The sequence below is a fragment of the Gallus gallus genome, chromosome 3, assembly GCF_016699485.2.
Source record: "Gallus gallus isolate bGalGal1 chromosome 3, bGalGal1.mat.broiler.GRCg7b, whole genome shotgun sequence".
Taxonomy (NCBI): Eukaryota; Metazoa; Chordata; class Aves; order Galliformes; family Phasianidae; genus Gallus; species Gallus gallus.
The window spans coordinates 51,438,582-51,452,402 of record NC_052534.1 but is presented as its reverse complement, the minus strand read 5'-3'; the positions used below and the strand labels follow the sequence as shown (position 1 = coordinate 51,452,402).

Sequence of the window (13,821 nt, the reverse complement as noted above, 5' to 3'; positions counted from 1 at the left end):
ACTCACTCCTGACAAAAAAGGAAAAAAAAAATAGCATCACAACATATTCACTTAAAAAAAAAAAAAAAGCAACAAACCTTCCTGCCACTCAAAGCTCAAATTTTGTGATGCTCAGAAAACACAAGAACTCTGTTCGTTTGTACACATAGAACTTGCAAAGCATTCAGTTACAAAGACACTTGTGCTCACACATATACTTTTTGCCTTGTTCATTTGTACTTTCATCTGTCAGTACCATGCGCAGTGCTGTCACCCTGCCTGTTAGGTTATCCAGCAATGCACTATGCACTGTAAAAGCCATTGAATCAAGCATAACTTTCAGGAAGTGCAACCATTTGGCCAAAAGTTCTCTCTTCTGGACATCTGAACATAGACTGATGTTACGCTAGAAGCTTGTCAGCCATTTCCAAGGAGACGAGGAGGGGAGGGGGGCTGCTTTGCTCTATGTTATTGTCACCCTTCTGCTTGCTCTGGATCTGACTTGCAGTTTGGCTGGAGAAAAGAAGGAATAGTGCTTTCTGGAGAGGTGTCTTTTCCTTCCATGCAAGATTACACAAGCTTAGTTGTGCCACAAGCCTTAAATTCAGTGGAGCCATAGCTACTCAAAAGGTCTAGTTACCAACGATGTTCTGATACCCATAATTCAGGGGGACGACAGGAACAAAGCCAGACTTTTCATGAAACCCATTTCACTCCTGCAATAGGGCTACACATCAGAACAGAGTTCCTGGGCTCTTCCCACAGCTCCCATGGTAGCCAGCACCCTACACATGAACATAAACCTGGTCCCTGTGCTGAGTGAGAGAGGAAGATCAGTACAAGGAGACTGTCAAGGCTGCAACCAGAAGAGATTAAGAACTGGGACAAAAGACAGAAGGAATTTATGGGAAGTATATGTGCCTAGCTGCATCAGATGAGCCAGAAAAACTGAGCAAGGTGACCTGATATGGGATCTGATGTTTTCAGCAACTGAAGACAGCCACTGAATTGCCACTACTTGCTACACGAAGGGCAACCAGTTGCTAATTACTCCTTTAAGTCTAGCCAGCTTCTAGTATACAAAGATTCAGGCAATTTACCAGCATATCAGATGAGAAAAATTGTTCTCAAGTTGCATTTCATAAAATAGAAAGAATAACATGCATAAGAACAACGTTAAATGAAGACATATTTAATAAGTCACCAAATCACTGATTTGCCACCTCACACATCTATACATCAGACCGTAAATCAGAGAAGGTCCCCGTTGTCCTTCCACCCTTTGGGACAAAAGTTTCATTTAATGGTTTTATTTATTTCTTTATTTGTTGTTGTTGCTGAATTTGTTGCAGAAGGTCTTCTTTATAGCATTTTTCAGGACTGAGTTTCGTAATACCTGTGCACTGATCTAAAACAAGTTCTTTGTAACCTCAGTACTGGCACTGAGAAAACCAAACAAAACTGACAACAACTAGAAAAACCAAGCTATCAATTAGCACCAATAAAGTTTTTCAACACTGTATTTTAGGCCTAGTATCATATAGCCATGCACACAGAAATAGCATCTGTAAGGAAACATGTCACTCATTCTTCTTTCATGGGGGCTTCAGACCCCCTCCCTTTTACAATTCTTTTTCAAATACTGTATTGGAAGAAGTTCATACAGAAAGATGACTAAATAGAGTATTTCTCATAAAAGTCCAGTACAGTGTGTGCCAGGAAAATGGCACCGAAACACTGCATCTTACCGTTTCATAAAACTGTGCCTGCTGCTCCAAATAAAGACGAATGACACTGTTGTAGTCATAAATCCGGTTACTGTGGAAGTGATTCATCTCAGCTGCAATTAGATACAGGAGGCAAATCATTCAAGAGAAGTGTTCATAGTTAGGAAAGGTTTCCCTTAGTTCAGGTTAGTTACTGTGCAACAAGCTCAGTGTCCAATCCTGCCAGTATATTTACTATTCTCGAGCTTCCACAATCTGTTTTGCCAGCAGTGCTCAAGTTATGATGGAACTGTTCATAGAATCAGTAGGGTGTCAAATACTCACTGCTGAAGCACCAACACTTTCTGGGTAAAGCCAGGTTCTTGTTACGATATTCAGGTGTACAAAGATTTGAAAACAAACAGAATTTTGTCTTACTGAGGTTAACTGTTCTATTTTGAAGTTTTTCAAACATATGTGGCTTGGGAATTCAGATTTCCAAAGGTATAAACAAGTTAAGGCACAGCTGTAAACATTTTGTTCAAAGATACAGCCAGTAGTTTGACTCATTCTTGACTGAGTGTTTCAGAAGGAATCTGAGAAATTGCATCACTGAAGCCATTCCTTTCACCACTTTCTGCATCTTTTGTCACATCACAGCTTATAGCTGCAACAAGTGAAACGTACTTTGAGAGATCAATAGAGGGGGAAAAAATATTTGAGACTGCAACAATCTTTGTAGAGGTCTTTTCCCATGATTACCACTTGAGCAATACAATACTTCTGCATCACTGCATCCAGGAAGAAAAGGTGAGAGAAAGGAATGGGGGACATTTCTGTTCTTTAATTGGCTCTGTGTGCTGCATTGCCTTCTCCCTTTAAAATACTAAATACTCTTAGCTTCAGGTCAGCTAAGAGAAGATAAAACACTCAGCAATGAGTAACCCCATTGCGGGCAGTACCAGGATGCACTTTAGAGTCTGGTAACCTGCAGGACTGAACTCTGACTCCTCAATTCCCATTTTTTAAGGTGCAGTGTATTACATCTCATATTTCCAACATCTCTAACCTAAAAAGTTTGAAGAACATCCAGGAAGTTAAGTCTTATCTACAAGAATATGACACTCAACTGGATCATGTCTGATTAAATTCTGAGTCAGAAAAACACTTATGCATGTGCTCAACTGCTTCCTGCACCAAGGTCCATGGCTTTATTTTGAGACTCACTGTGATTTCAAAATGAAAGAAGTAGTAGTCCGGGATGCTCTTATTTCAAATGTCATATTGCTACTGCAGAAGATATACATTTTGGAAATGCAATTAAAAGCAAACAAACAAAAGAAGACAAACATGAAGAAGGGAGGCAGAAAAGCAGCTGTAATTCTAGGAAAACAAGCAGGTAACAACAATTCCTGGTAGAACGAGGATTCTTTGCCAAGGTTTTTTACTTAAAAATCTTTCAGCTCTACGATATTGCCATTTAGCTCTAAATTTGTTTTACCTTGTAGTGCATAAGCCATTGTGCTCACACGTTTCACCATATTCTGTTTGTCCTGTGGTGTTATTTTACTGGTTGCAACTAATTTATCACTTTCCTTCACTCTTTCTATTGCTCCCTGTAGAAACCAAATGAAGAAAGATTAAACAAGTAGCCAACTTAAAGGTCTTCAGAGTAATCTAAAATTCCACTAGTCACACTTTGATGTTGCACACTATATACACAGAATGATGATAGGTTTGTTATTTTGCTTCACTGCTTGCAAGATGAGACTTAAAACACAGGCAGGAACATGGTAACCAAGAAATTGAGTTTGGTAAAGGCAGTAATAGGCAAAAATATATACAGAGAAGACAAAAGGATCAGGTTCCAAAATTCAGCTGAATGACAAAGGAGACACGAAAAGCTTCAAACTACCAAATGCCTCCAGAACCGTATCCACAGGTTATACAATATTCAGAAAACAAACACTGTTTTCCAAGAGACTACAATTCACTGCAATATAACATGATTCAGGAAAACCCTCAAGTCACAAACAAGAACAGTAAAAGAAATGTCTCCTCCTTAACAAGAGATTCAGACTGCACTTTCCTTTTCATGCCAAACAATATTAAAAACAACCCTGTTTATGTTGTTGGAATAATATTTGTTCTTCCCCATGTAGGTCTCCCCACTGCCCAACTCTTATGAGTAAAGGCCCCTCACGTACCTTATGAGCTCCTATGATGTCAGGGAAGCAACCAAGAAATCCCTTATATTCATGATTCGTTTCCATCAGGAAGTGCAGATCTTTCTTTGGCTAATAAATAAAGTGCATGCATTATTAAAACTACCTGAGACATTAATAACACAGACACAGTAAAGAAATAATGATGACTATAAATGGGTTGGGGAAGAAAGGGAAGGAAAGACCAGAGAAAAGTAAATGAAAAGCTTAATTGTTTGTTGCAAGTTTTTCTACATTTAAACAGGTCTGTATTAAAACATAAGCTCTTTGACTGAGCAACAATAAGCAGAAGCCTCAGTTCTTCGTTTTCCTTAACACTGGCCTATGAAGTGAGGTGCTTTCCCTCAAATTCTCATAGGATTTTCTAGTCCTAGCAATTGCAATTTCAAGCAACAACCCCATTGCATATATGTGTATCTGCACAAGTGCACCTCTTTAGTTGCTGACGTGTGAGGCTGTTTAAGAGCGTCCAGATTCAACCTTCAAATTAGGCTCCATATTTTGGAAATTAATCTTAAACACACTGCAAACACTAATTTATAGCTCAAATACCAATATAAAATCCGGATTTATTTAAACTAGATTGTTACTGTAGCAGGCAATTGCACATCAAGGCATAATGAAAAGTAGCAAGATCTGGAACTTGTAGACGTTTGGGGAATACAGGGAAAGATGGAATCCTATCCTTGATTAAATCTCATTCTGTTGTGTCAGTAATGAAAAAAGTTCACTGACATCAAGAAACAAATACGTGTTAAGATAAAGTAATCATTTTAGCATTTTAGAAGCCAAAATGGCTTCCTGTTCCAAGAAAAATACCGCAATAAGCTTCCTTCCCAAACTGACATAGAATCATTTGAGTTGCAAAGTACCCTTAAAGACCACCTAGTTCAACTCCCCTGCAGTGAACAGGGACACCTCCAGCTAAACCAGGTTACTCAGAGCCTAGTTCAACCTGACCTTAAATACCTCCAGGGATGGGGCATCCACCACCTCTCTGGGTGTCCTGTTTCAGTGCCTCATGACCCTTACTGTAAAAAAACCTTTTTCCTTATTTCCTATCTAAATCTCCCCTCTTTTAGTTTGAAACCATCTTCCCCTGTCCTACCACAAGAGACCTTACTAAAGAGTCTGTCCCCTTCTTTCTTACATCTGCCCTCTAGATACCAAAAGACCGCTCTCTTTTCTCCACGGTACCTTCTCCAAGCTGAACAGCCCCAGCTCTCTCAGCCTGGTGAGGGTGCATTTAAAAGTATTAAAAGCAGTTTCACTTAAGTGGTCTGCATCACTAGCATTTGTTACATTTTGACAGGAGAAAAAGAGAATAGTCAGATCCACACAGGCGATATATTTGTACATGCTATGTCAGTGTGAGCAATGTGTGTCACAGTGCTTCTACCTGATCTGCTACAAGACTGGCGATTTCTTCATAGGTTTTTCCTGCTTCTGTTATTGCTTCATTGAGATCAGATTCCCCTAAAAGTAAACACCAGTGTTTAAATTACAAAAAGTCACATCTTGATTCAACACAAGTTTCTGAAATACATTCTTTTATAATTATAAAAGCCTACTCATCATTTCATAACCCAAAATAATAGAAAGGTTGGAAAAATATTGGTTTTATACCACTAAAGAAGGAAAACTAGTACGATCTTGCACAAAATGAATACTGAAGGGACCACTTATATGCTGTTCTACCATGCCAGCACCATTCATTTCCACACTTCAAAATTACATGTTATTTAGATATACAGGTATTCCCTCATAGGGAACATCAGGAAGCCTACTAGAGTTAAGAAGGAAGGAAGGGAGAACGAGGAGGGTGATGCTAGGAGATAAAGCAACAGTGCTCAAGAGAGACCTGCAGTTCTGTTTTTTTGTTTTTTTGTTTTTAACAAATTATTTTCATTCCTGACAAGCAGTACTTTCTCCATAATGCCCTATGGAACAGCAATGCTAGCCTTAAGATCTCCAGCAGTCCTGGATCGTAATTAATTTATATAAATAAATTAAATGCCTAAATATAATAAATTAATGCCTTTTGAGGCATCAGAGGGAAAAAGAGGCACAACTAACATTTTCTCATTGCCAAGAAGCTTTCTCAGCTTTTAGGGGACCCCTCTACCATATTTTCAAGCTCAGTAAGAATCTCCGCTTTTGAGAATGAGCTTCTAACTTTCATCATCATATGAAACAAATAAAAGGCTGCACAAGCTACATGTAAAAATACAAACGTCACCACAAATCGTAAGCTAGGCAACACCACAAGCACTCATAACACTGTATGACTAGAAGGACGTGACTATGTGAGACGAAGATAGAAACAAGCCTTACATTCTTGTTTTTTCATGCCACTTCACCTTCCCAAAACACCGTTTTTTGTGGGTTTTTTTTTTTTTTTTGTCCTTGTTACCTCGTCCAAAGCACTCAGTCAACAGTATGGAAAGCAAATCAAGGTAGAGAAGGTGGAAAGTTTAATTTGGAGTTATCAAATATTAGCTTTTGAAAATGTTATCCTTTCAGACACACCTTGATATTGAGCAGCAGTTAACAGCCTTTAAAGAACATTTTGTTTTTATTCTATAGAACATTAATCATTGACTTAACTGCAAATTACCAAATGTCGATTTCATTAGTGATTGATTCGAACATTAAAATAGTTTCTTCTACTAAACATAGGTCTTTAACAAATTATTTTATATCATACGGCGTTATTTCATTTCAACATGTCCTAAAGGAAACACGGTAATGACTAAACGTTGCTTAAGGTCTACCAGTCAATTCTTACATTCCATTACACTAGTTTTATGATGCCAAAAGCTTTGACAGAAGGCTGGTGATCTTAAGTGCTAGTAAGTTCAGCAATTCAAACATGCCTAAAGAAACAGCTGTTTTTCTCCTATTTAAGCTTGTTATGATAAAATAAAGATAAAAACAACAATAATACCATTGAGACACGGAAAAGGTATGTAATTCAAAAGTTATCTTCTTCCTGTTAAACTACTAAAAAAAAAGAGAGATCAGTTTCTTGGGGAGGAAAGTGATTTCACTATTTTGGAATTCCACAGGTCTGCACAAAAGAAACCTTGAGTTTAGCTTAACTGTTGCTTAGGCAACTGCTAGATTTCTAGAACAAAACATCGTGTGGTTTTAATTCAACTTAGAAGCCAGGTTGGTCTAGATATTATAGTTCATTTTGTAACACCATAAAAAGAAAATGACCTTCCCTGAGTATAAAAAAGGAAAAAGTATTCAAGTAAAAAGAAAACCTCCCTGCTTCTGTACAGAACTCACACAAGGAACTTCCATACATTGGAGATGCAAAGATAAGCCCTTCAAACATATGCTTTTTCATGTGGGGGCAGTGGAGCACAGTCAGATGCTTGTGGCAGGAACAGGATTAAGAGTTTCTACTAAGAGCAGAGGCATTCACTCTCCTATGGAAGCATATCCTTAATGACATGGGTAAAAGTTGTTCCAGACAGCGGATCACAATAACAGACAGTTACAAGTGCAGCAGAATAGTATCTGCAGCTCCTCACATCGCATTCTTGTCTTCTGCAATCTCCTTCTCAGGTCATGGTACATCAGTCTTAATGAGTCAGATTTTATCTGTCACTTGTTGTGCCCTTCAAGTTAAAATATATCAGCAGAGTCAGGTCATGCTCTGTCAATCAGTCCCTAAACCAAGTTACCTTTCTGAAGTTACTGCAAGCAATTCACACGCTCACACATCAGAGCAACACAAATTCCAACAGTACGTTGCTCCCATTTACTGCTGTCAGCTTGGGTTTCGGTAGGAGTCTTGTTACTTGGACAAGTCCACCTTTTTAACATTCTCAGCTTCTCAAGAGCTGTGCAAGATGCTAAGCTGGGAGTGGGCTGCTCAACTCGAGCCACGAAGGCTGAACAGGGTCCCAGTGCAAGGATGTACCAGGATGCTCTTTAATGGATGGAAAAGCAGAAGGCCCACGTGCTGCTGACATCTACAACAAAACTAAAGTACTGTTCATTACCAGTATTCCCAAAGGAAACAGAAAGGCCTTCAAGATGTTAATTAAAGATGCTTGTAGAAAGACCAGTTAAAATGGCCAATAATATTCTACAGATATTTTACCACAGTCATGAGGAGAAACTGATAATTTCATTGCTTCACAGGCCCGCCTGCGTGCTGTCACAGGGAGATGAATGAAGATGTAAAAGCGTGAGGAGTCTTATGGAGACATTTAGCAGAGTAGCTTGGTAGTTTAGCTGGTTGGTAGATGCAAACAGTAATCACCTCTGAGGGAATACACCAGCCACGCTGAGGGAACTACTGTTCTATAAGGTATGATTAGAACAGATTTTTTTATTTTTTTCTTAATTTTTGTCAAGAAGTAATTTTTTTTCCCCTCAAAGCACGTTTTAAGAGAATCCAGGAGTAGGAAAAAGATCAAGATTGATGTACTAAGAAACAACACGTAGCAAGATTTTTTTCGGTGGAAAGTACATCTGAGATTTGCCATGTTCAGCACTCAAGCAGCCTGGAAGGCAAGATGTGCCTGCCGCTAGCTGGTACAACTGTGAAACTTACACACAACTACCTAAGAAAATTCCTGAGCGGTGATGTAGGATTAGGAAATTTCACTACAGTGGCATGGCATACCAGAGCATTTGGCACCACATAAAAGAAGCCATGCTATTTAAGGCTGCATTCACCATATGATGCATTAAGATAGGCAACTTAGCACTGGGCTGCAAGACACTTGCAGACATATTCTGAAACTTTCAAATATATATTTCTGGACCAAGATAATACATTCAAAGCACTTGTTCCTAAAACAGGTTGGACAGTATGGAGGCCCATGGCCAAGTTAAAGGAAAACCTTTCAATGTATCATTAATAGTTTCAAAGTTTTCACTTTGAAATTAGTGCAGAGTATTCACCTCTGCAAATACTGGAGCCAAATTCCTTATATGCCCCATGGGTGAGAATGAATTGATAAGGCTCATTTTGCAGCATAAGAAAAACAGCTTGGGTGAATCAGCTTAACAAACGTATCTTGCCTGGTGCTATCTTAAACATTTTAGACTGAAGTTAGGAGAGAAGGCAGTGGGCATTCAACATAAGGCTTTGCAGAGCAAGCAGGCAGCACTGAAGAAAGAGTTAAGGACAGTAGATTTGTCCCATGCAAACTGCAAATGAACCGACATACCAGATATGCTGCTAGAAGTCAGCTACCAGTAACTGGAAATACTCATGCAAACAAATGTTTAATTGCCATCTTCAGTGGTCTACCTACTTAAACTTCCAGAATTTATCATCAGCAGTAAACAAGCACAGGGAATTTGGGTATCTGAGTCAGGATGAAGAAGATGAAGTGATTCAGCTACCAATAGAAACTGAACTGAATGCCTTTCAGTATGGTTGAAGGAACCAATCTTCTTTATCGAAAGTCCAGAAAAATCATACCCCATACTCAGGCTAGCTAATATTTCTTTGATTGAAAGAATAGGTTCAGTGTTGCCTTTAAATACTGAGATTAGGAAAGCTGCATTCTGTCAGTTTAAATTCAGAAGCTTTTGTCTCTTGCACAGAGCCTAGTCAATCCACAGATCTCTAACTGAAGCAGCCATCAAATGAAACTGTACACAAAGAGCAGGCATGGGAGACTGAAAGTAGCAGTAATGACATACAAAACAACACATGTACTATCATTGTTGTTGTCATTTGTTGTCTTTTCCTGAAAACTAAAATTAAAAAGAGAAGTCCCATATATTCTTAATTCTGAAATTCTGAAGATGCTACACTTGAATTCTAAATAGGCAAACATCCCATTGAGGTACAGGACAAAGATGAGAACAAACTACAGGAAGTATTCCAGTACTTCCAGCATCAGAGGTCCTGAGTTTCAAAATGGATTGCATTTTAATATGTGGTTTATGGGGAAAAAAGCGTTAAGAGTACAAACCAATTTATAATCCAAATACAAACCATTTATAATCCAAATAGTTACTAGTTAACTAAAAGTCCTAAAATAGAAAGATTTCAGGAAATGTCTATGCTATCAACCTTTAAGGTTTTAGAACAGAGCAATTTTGCTATAAAATATAGGAAAAATAATTGTATTTAACCTGAGAATCCCAGAGAGAATATACTCCATTAGCTCTCTTTGGGATATGAGGAAACGTTTCCCAGCTAACGAATTGAACACCTTAGAGTAGGATTTTAAGTTTGACTTCACAGACTAAAGAGAACTTGAAAAGTCTGCAAGAATATGTTGCAACTGATTCCCTCAATTTCTCTCCTACAACTTTCATACCCAGTGTGACAAACTCTTTTTCAGGGCCCTAGAAGAAGGAAGGACAAAGGATGAGAAAGGCTACAGCAGCCAACTCCCCACCTCAGTTAATGGCATACAAAAATCTTGTAGTAAGTTTTTCATCCTTGTGTGGAGTTGTTGCACACAATAGTTTTGTAGAATACAATTTCAAGGCTGCATTTCCTCCCCTTTCCTTTGATATGACAGAAATATAGGCCAAAAAAAAAAAAAAAAAAAAAAAAAAAAGGTGCTGCAGCATGTTTTGTCAGTTAGCTCAGTGACTACATGATATATTACTGAGATCAAACTAAACTCCACCACTACCAACCCAGTGCCTGATTCCAAAACGAGAGAAACAAAACAAGACTGCAGATTAAAATATAAAAAACAACCACAATAAACATGGAGCAACAAGGTTTTAGTAGTTTTCCAGAAACATAACTGACATCTAAAGTCAAAAAGGAAAGAATCGAGACCTTTGCAAAAAACCCCACACATAGCACGATGTAATTGAAATATCTTTTGTTAACTAAAGTACAAATGAAACTCCAGAAGTACCTTGGTAACCACTAGTGCTAAAGACCAGTGCCAGGCTCTGCAGTGCTTTTCCAATCTTCTGGTATTCCTTGGGTAGTGCTGAAAGTGACAAAGGGATGGGAAAAGAGGGAAACAGAAGCAAAAATCTTTAAAATGTAATCTTAATTTGCAACATTTCCAAAACTTGAAAGAAGCAGATGTCAAAACCAATGAGGTTTTACACTGTTGCTAGTAGTGAAGCATTTACAATCACATTCTCACCCCCTCCACCCTGCTACGCAAGCTTCAAAACCAGATAAAGCTCTCGCAGTTTGGATTTTTCAAGGCCGCAAACAGCTGGGGAACAGTGTGCAAATGCTATAAAAAAATCACTGCACATCTAAGCTCAGTCCTCCAACTTATGCCTACAGTGAGATTTTTTTCACCCTCCTCTATAAGGAAGGTGACATGGAGCAGAAATCTAATATTTTAAAGAGAGGATTAGCTTACAGACCTCTAATACCCAAACTCTCCTGAAATCATGGATTTGATATTTTAAGAGACTAGAAACCAGGTTTATCTAGGAATAAAAGCTGATGTAAGTATGAGAATTACAAAATTGAATTCTTGAGTCCATTTATTAAAAATATATGCATAATTTGCTTCCTCACAGTGAATTAAAAACAAAAAAAACAACGATTTATGGGTATGTGTTTATTACTAAAACTGACTACCACCACTCCAGAGGCCTAGAAAGCAATGTGAGTAGCGAAAGCAGTTATCTTTTGTTGCTGTTGTTTTAAATAAACTACACTAGCAAGGAACAGAAGAAAAACTGATCTTCTTTTTGTTGTCAAATATCTGTGCTCATGAGGGTACACAGCAGTTCTTGGCTGCTCTAGTGTTACATACAACTGGATTTTCAGAGGGACCCTTCTGTAGCCAAAACAAAAAAAAAAGGATTACTTTATTGATCATCTATCAAATCATTTCCCAGGAGGTAATTATTTACAAAAACTAATGTTTCTTATGGAGCAGGTACCATTCAGAGTACCAAAGCTCTTTTTTTTTCAGCCATTCCTGACTCATTCTGACTCATTCCTGACACCCCAGTGGTAACTTCGTTGAAGAACATCTTCATTCCATTTGCATTTCCGGTGTTTCCACTGTCAGTCATTTCTAAACATTATGGAATGGAATGCATATAAGTATTGCTCAGGAAGTGCCAAAAATACTTCTGATTAGGAGTTCAGACTAGAGCTGACAGGGAATTTTAATTCTTCAGTTTTTCAAGGCCATATTTTACTATTCTACTCCTTCCATTCAGTATGAATGTCCAAAAAGTGAGAAGTTAGAACTGCCGATCACATCTGACTTTGTGTGTATGCAAGCTCATTAAAAGCTGTGGCCACTGTAAAAAATGATTACATACCTAAAAAATCATGATATCCCTAAAGCACTTATGTCCTAAGTTTACAGAGATTTTAACAGTGAAGAGAATAATGAATTTCTGCTGCAGCACAAGTCACAGCCAACCCTTAACTATGGTGTTTTGGTCATTTTCTTCTGTGACTGCAAAGCAGTGCTATTGTTCTAGTCTCTGCTAACAGACCTTCCTCCTTCCCCCACCCTTTACTTTCCACCCAGAATTGCCAGTGATCCCCCAGTAAAATGAGGGCTGTACAATGTTAGGGTTGTGTTTTGTGAGGTAGAAGAGTTTAGATTTAGACTACTTTTAATGTTAGCAGCGGGAGGGTCAGTGATGTGTGGAAAGACACCTTCATCAAATGAAGAAATGCAGATAGTATTAAACCATATCCTGCATGTGCTAATGCCATCACTACTAGAAGAGACTGAACTCCTACACTTCCCATTCCTGCTAGTCAGCTCCAGATAGTCAACAGCAATGTAAGATTAGATAGTGATGAAGAGAGAACTCAGGAGACATTCCAAGTCTGGGGACAATGTTCTCTGTGAGAATTAAAAAGGGCAGGGAGGGAGGGTGGAGGGAAGGGAAGAAAAAAAATGTAGATTTGAGGAGAATTATATAATGGGCCTTTCATAGTCAGACACTACAGCCTGCCCTGAAGTGTTTATTATGATTCTCAGCTGTAGTACCTGCTTCCTTTAATAGCTGCCTTGTGGTGGCCACAAACACTGAACACTGCTGTGGACTAGGAAATTAGTGCCCAGGCAGTCATAGGGACTTGGTGTGAAGTTCTGCAACCCTAAATATCTGCAGGAAGGAAGAGACAAGATAGGAGAGAAAAAAAAAAAAAAAAAAGAAAAGAAAAGAAAAAAAAGAATCGGGCTAAAGAATAAGTCATAATCACGTTCCTCACTGTTTTTTTTTAATTAAAAGAAAACTTTCTGAACTCTTTTCATGTTTAAAGCTCCTCTCCTAGCATGCAAAAACAAAAGGTTAATAAGATGCAACAATTTATGACTTGATCACAGAGACAGGTCTACATCACTTAAATGTAGATGAATGACAAATAGAACAGATGCAACAAGGATTTTAGATGGATGACTGGAATTATTTAACTTAACTTTTAAGCCTACAGGTGGGGACTAGACAGTTCTATTATGGGCAAAAACACCAAAGAACTGAAAAAACTTGCACAACTCATCCTTTCAGACACCAAAAACTGCAAGAAAGGCACATAACTCTCATTATAACTTAGGATTTCCTTTAGTTTTAAACTGTGCTTTGACTTACAAAAGAAACAAACAAACAGGAGAACAAGACTGAAAACACTATTGAGTTCAGAAGAGACACTTACGCCCTGTACACCTCTTCCAGTGCTCTTGTCCCACTGTCAGCAGCTCTTTAACTCCATCATCCATTGCTTTGGTGAACCTACCCACTGCGTCACATTTCTGTTCTCTGGGGCATTTGAAAGAAGCAAAAACAAAAAGCAATTTAGAAAGATGCATTACTCTAACTTTACACAAAACATCCATAGAGCACTAATTACAAACAGAAGGGCTTCACACTACCAGGAAGTTAGATGGCAGAGTTATAGGAGCAACAAAAGTCAAGTAACTGAATAAATATAAGCAATTGTTCCAGATTTTTTATTGAAATCTGTC

General features: G+C 38.3%; 1 protein-coding gene across 9 annotated transcripts in view; it reads right to left on the bottom strand.

Moving 5' to 3' along the window:
• Positions 1 to 13,821, bottom strand: part of SNX9 (sorting nexin 9) — a 54,253-nt gene that overhangs the window by 2,973 nt on the left and 37,459 nt on the right. For all 9 annotated transcript variants that reach the window (XM_040698450.2, XM_040698451.2, XM_046939723.1 and 6 more), the window contains exons 12-17: positions 13,512 to 13,615; positions 10,771 to 10,848; positions 5,310 to 5,386; positions 3,893 to 3,982; positions 3,187 to 3,301; positions 1,728 to 1,819 (exon numbers count right to left, since the gene is read on the bottom strand). In XM_040698450.2, the coding sequence (XP_040554384.1) occupies positions 1,728 to 1,819; positions 3,187 to 3,301; positions 3,893 to 3,982; positions 5,310 to 5,386; positions 10,771 to 10,848; positions 13,512 to 13,615 (556 nt within the window). The remainder of the gene's footprint in view (positions 1 to 1,727; positions 1,820 to 3,186; positions 3,302 to 3,892; positions 3,983 to 5,309; positions 5,387 to 10,770; positions 10,849 to 13,511; positions 13,616 to 13,821) is intronic.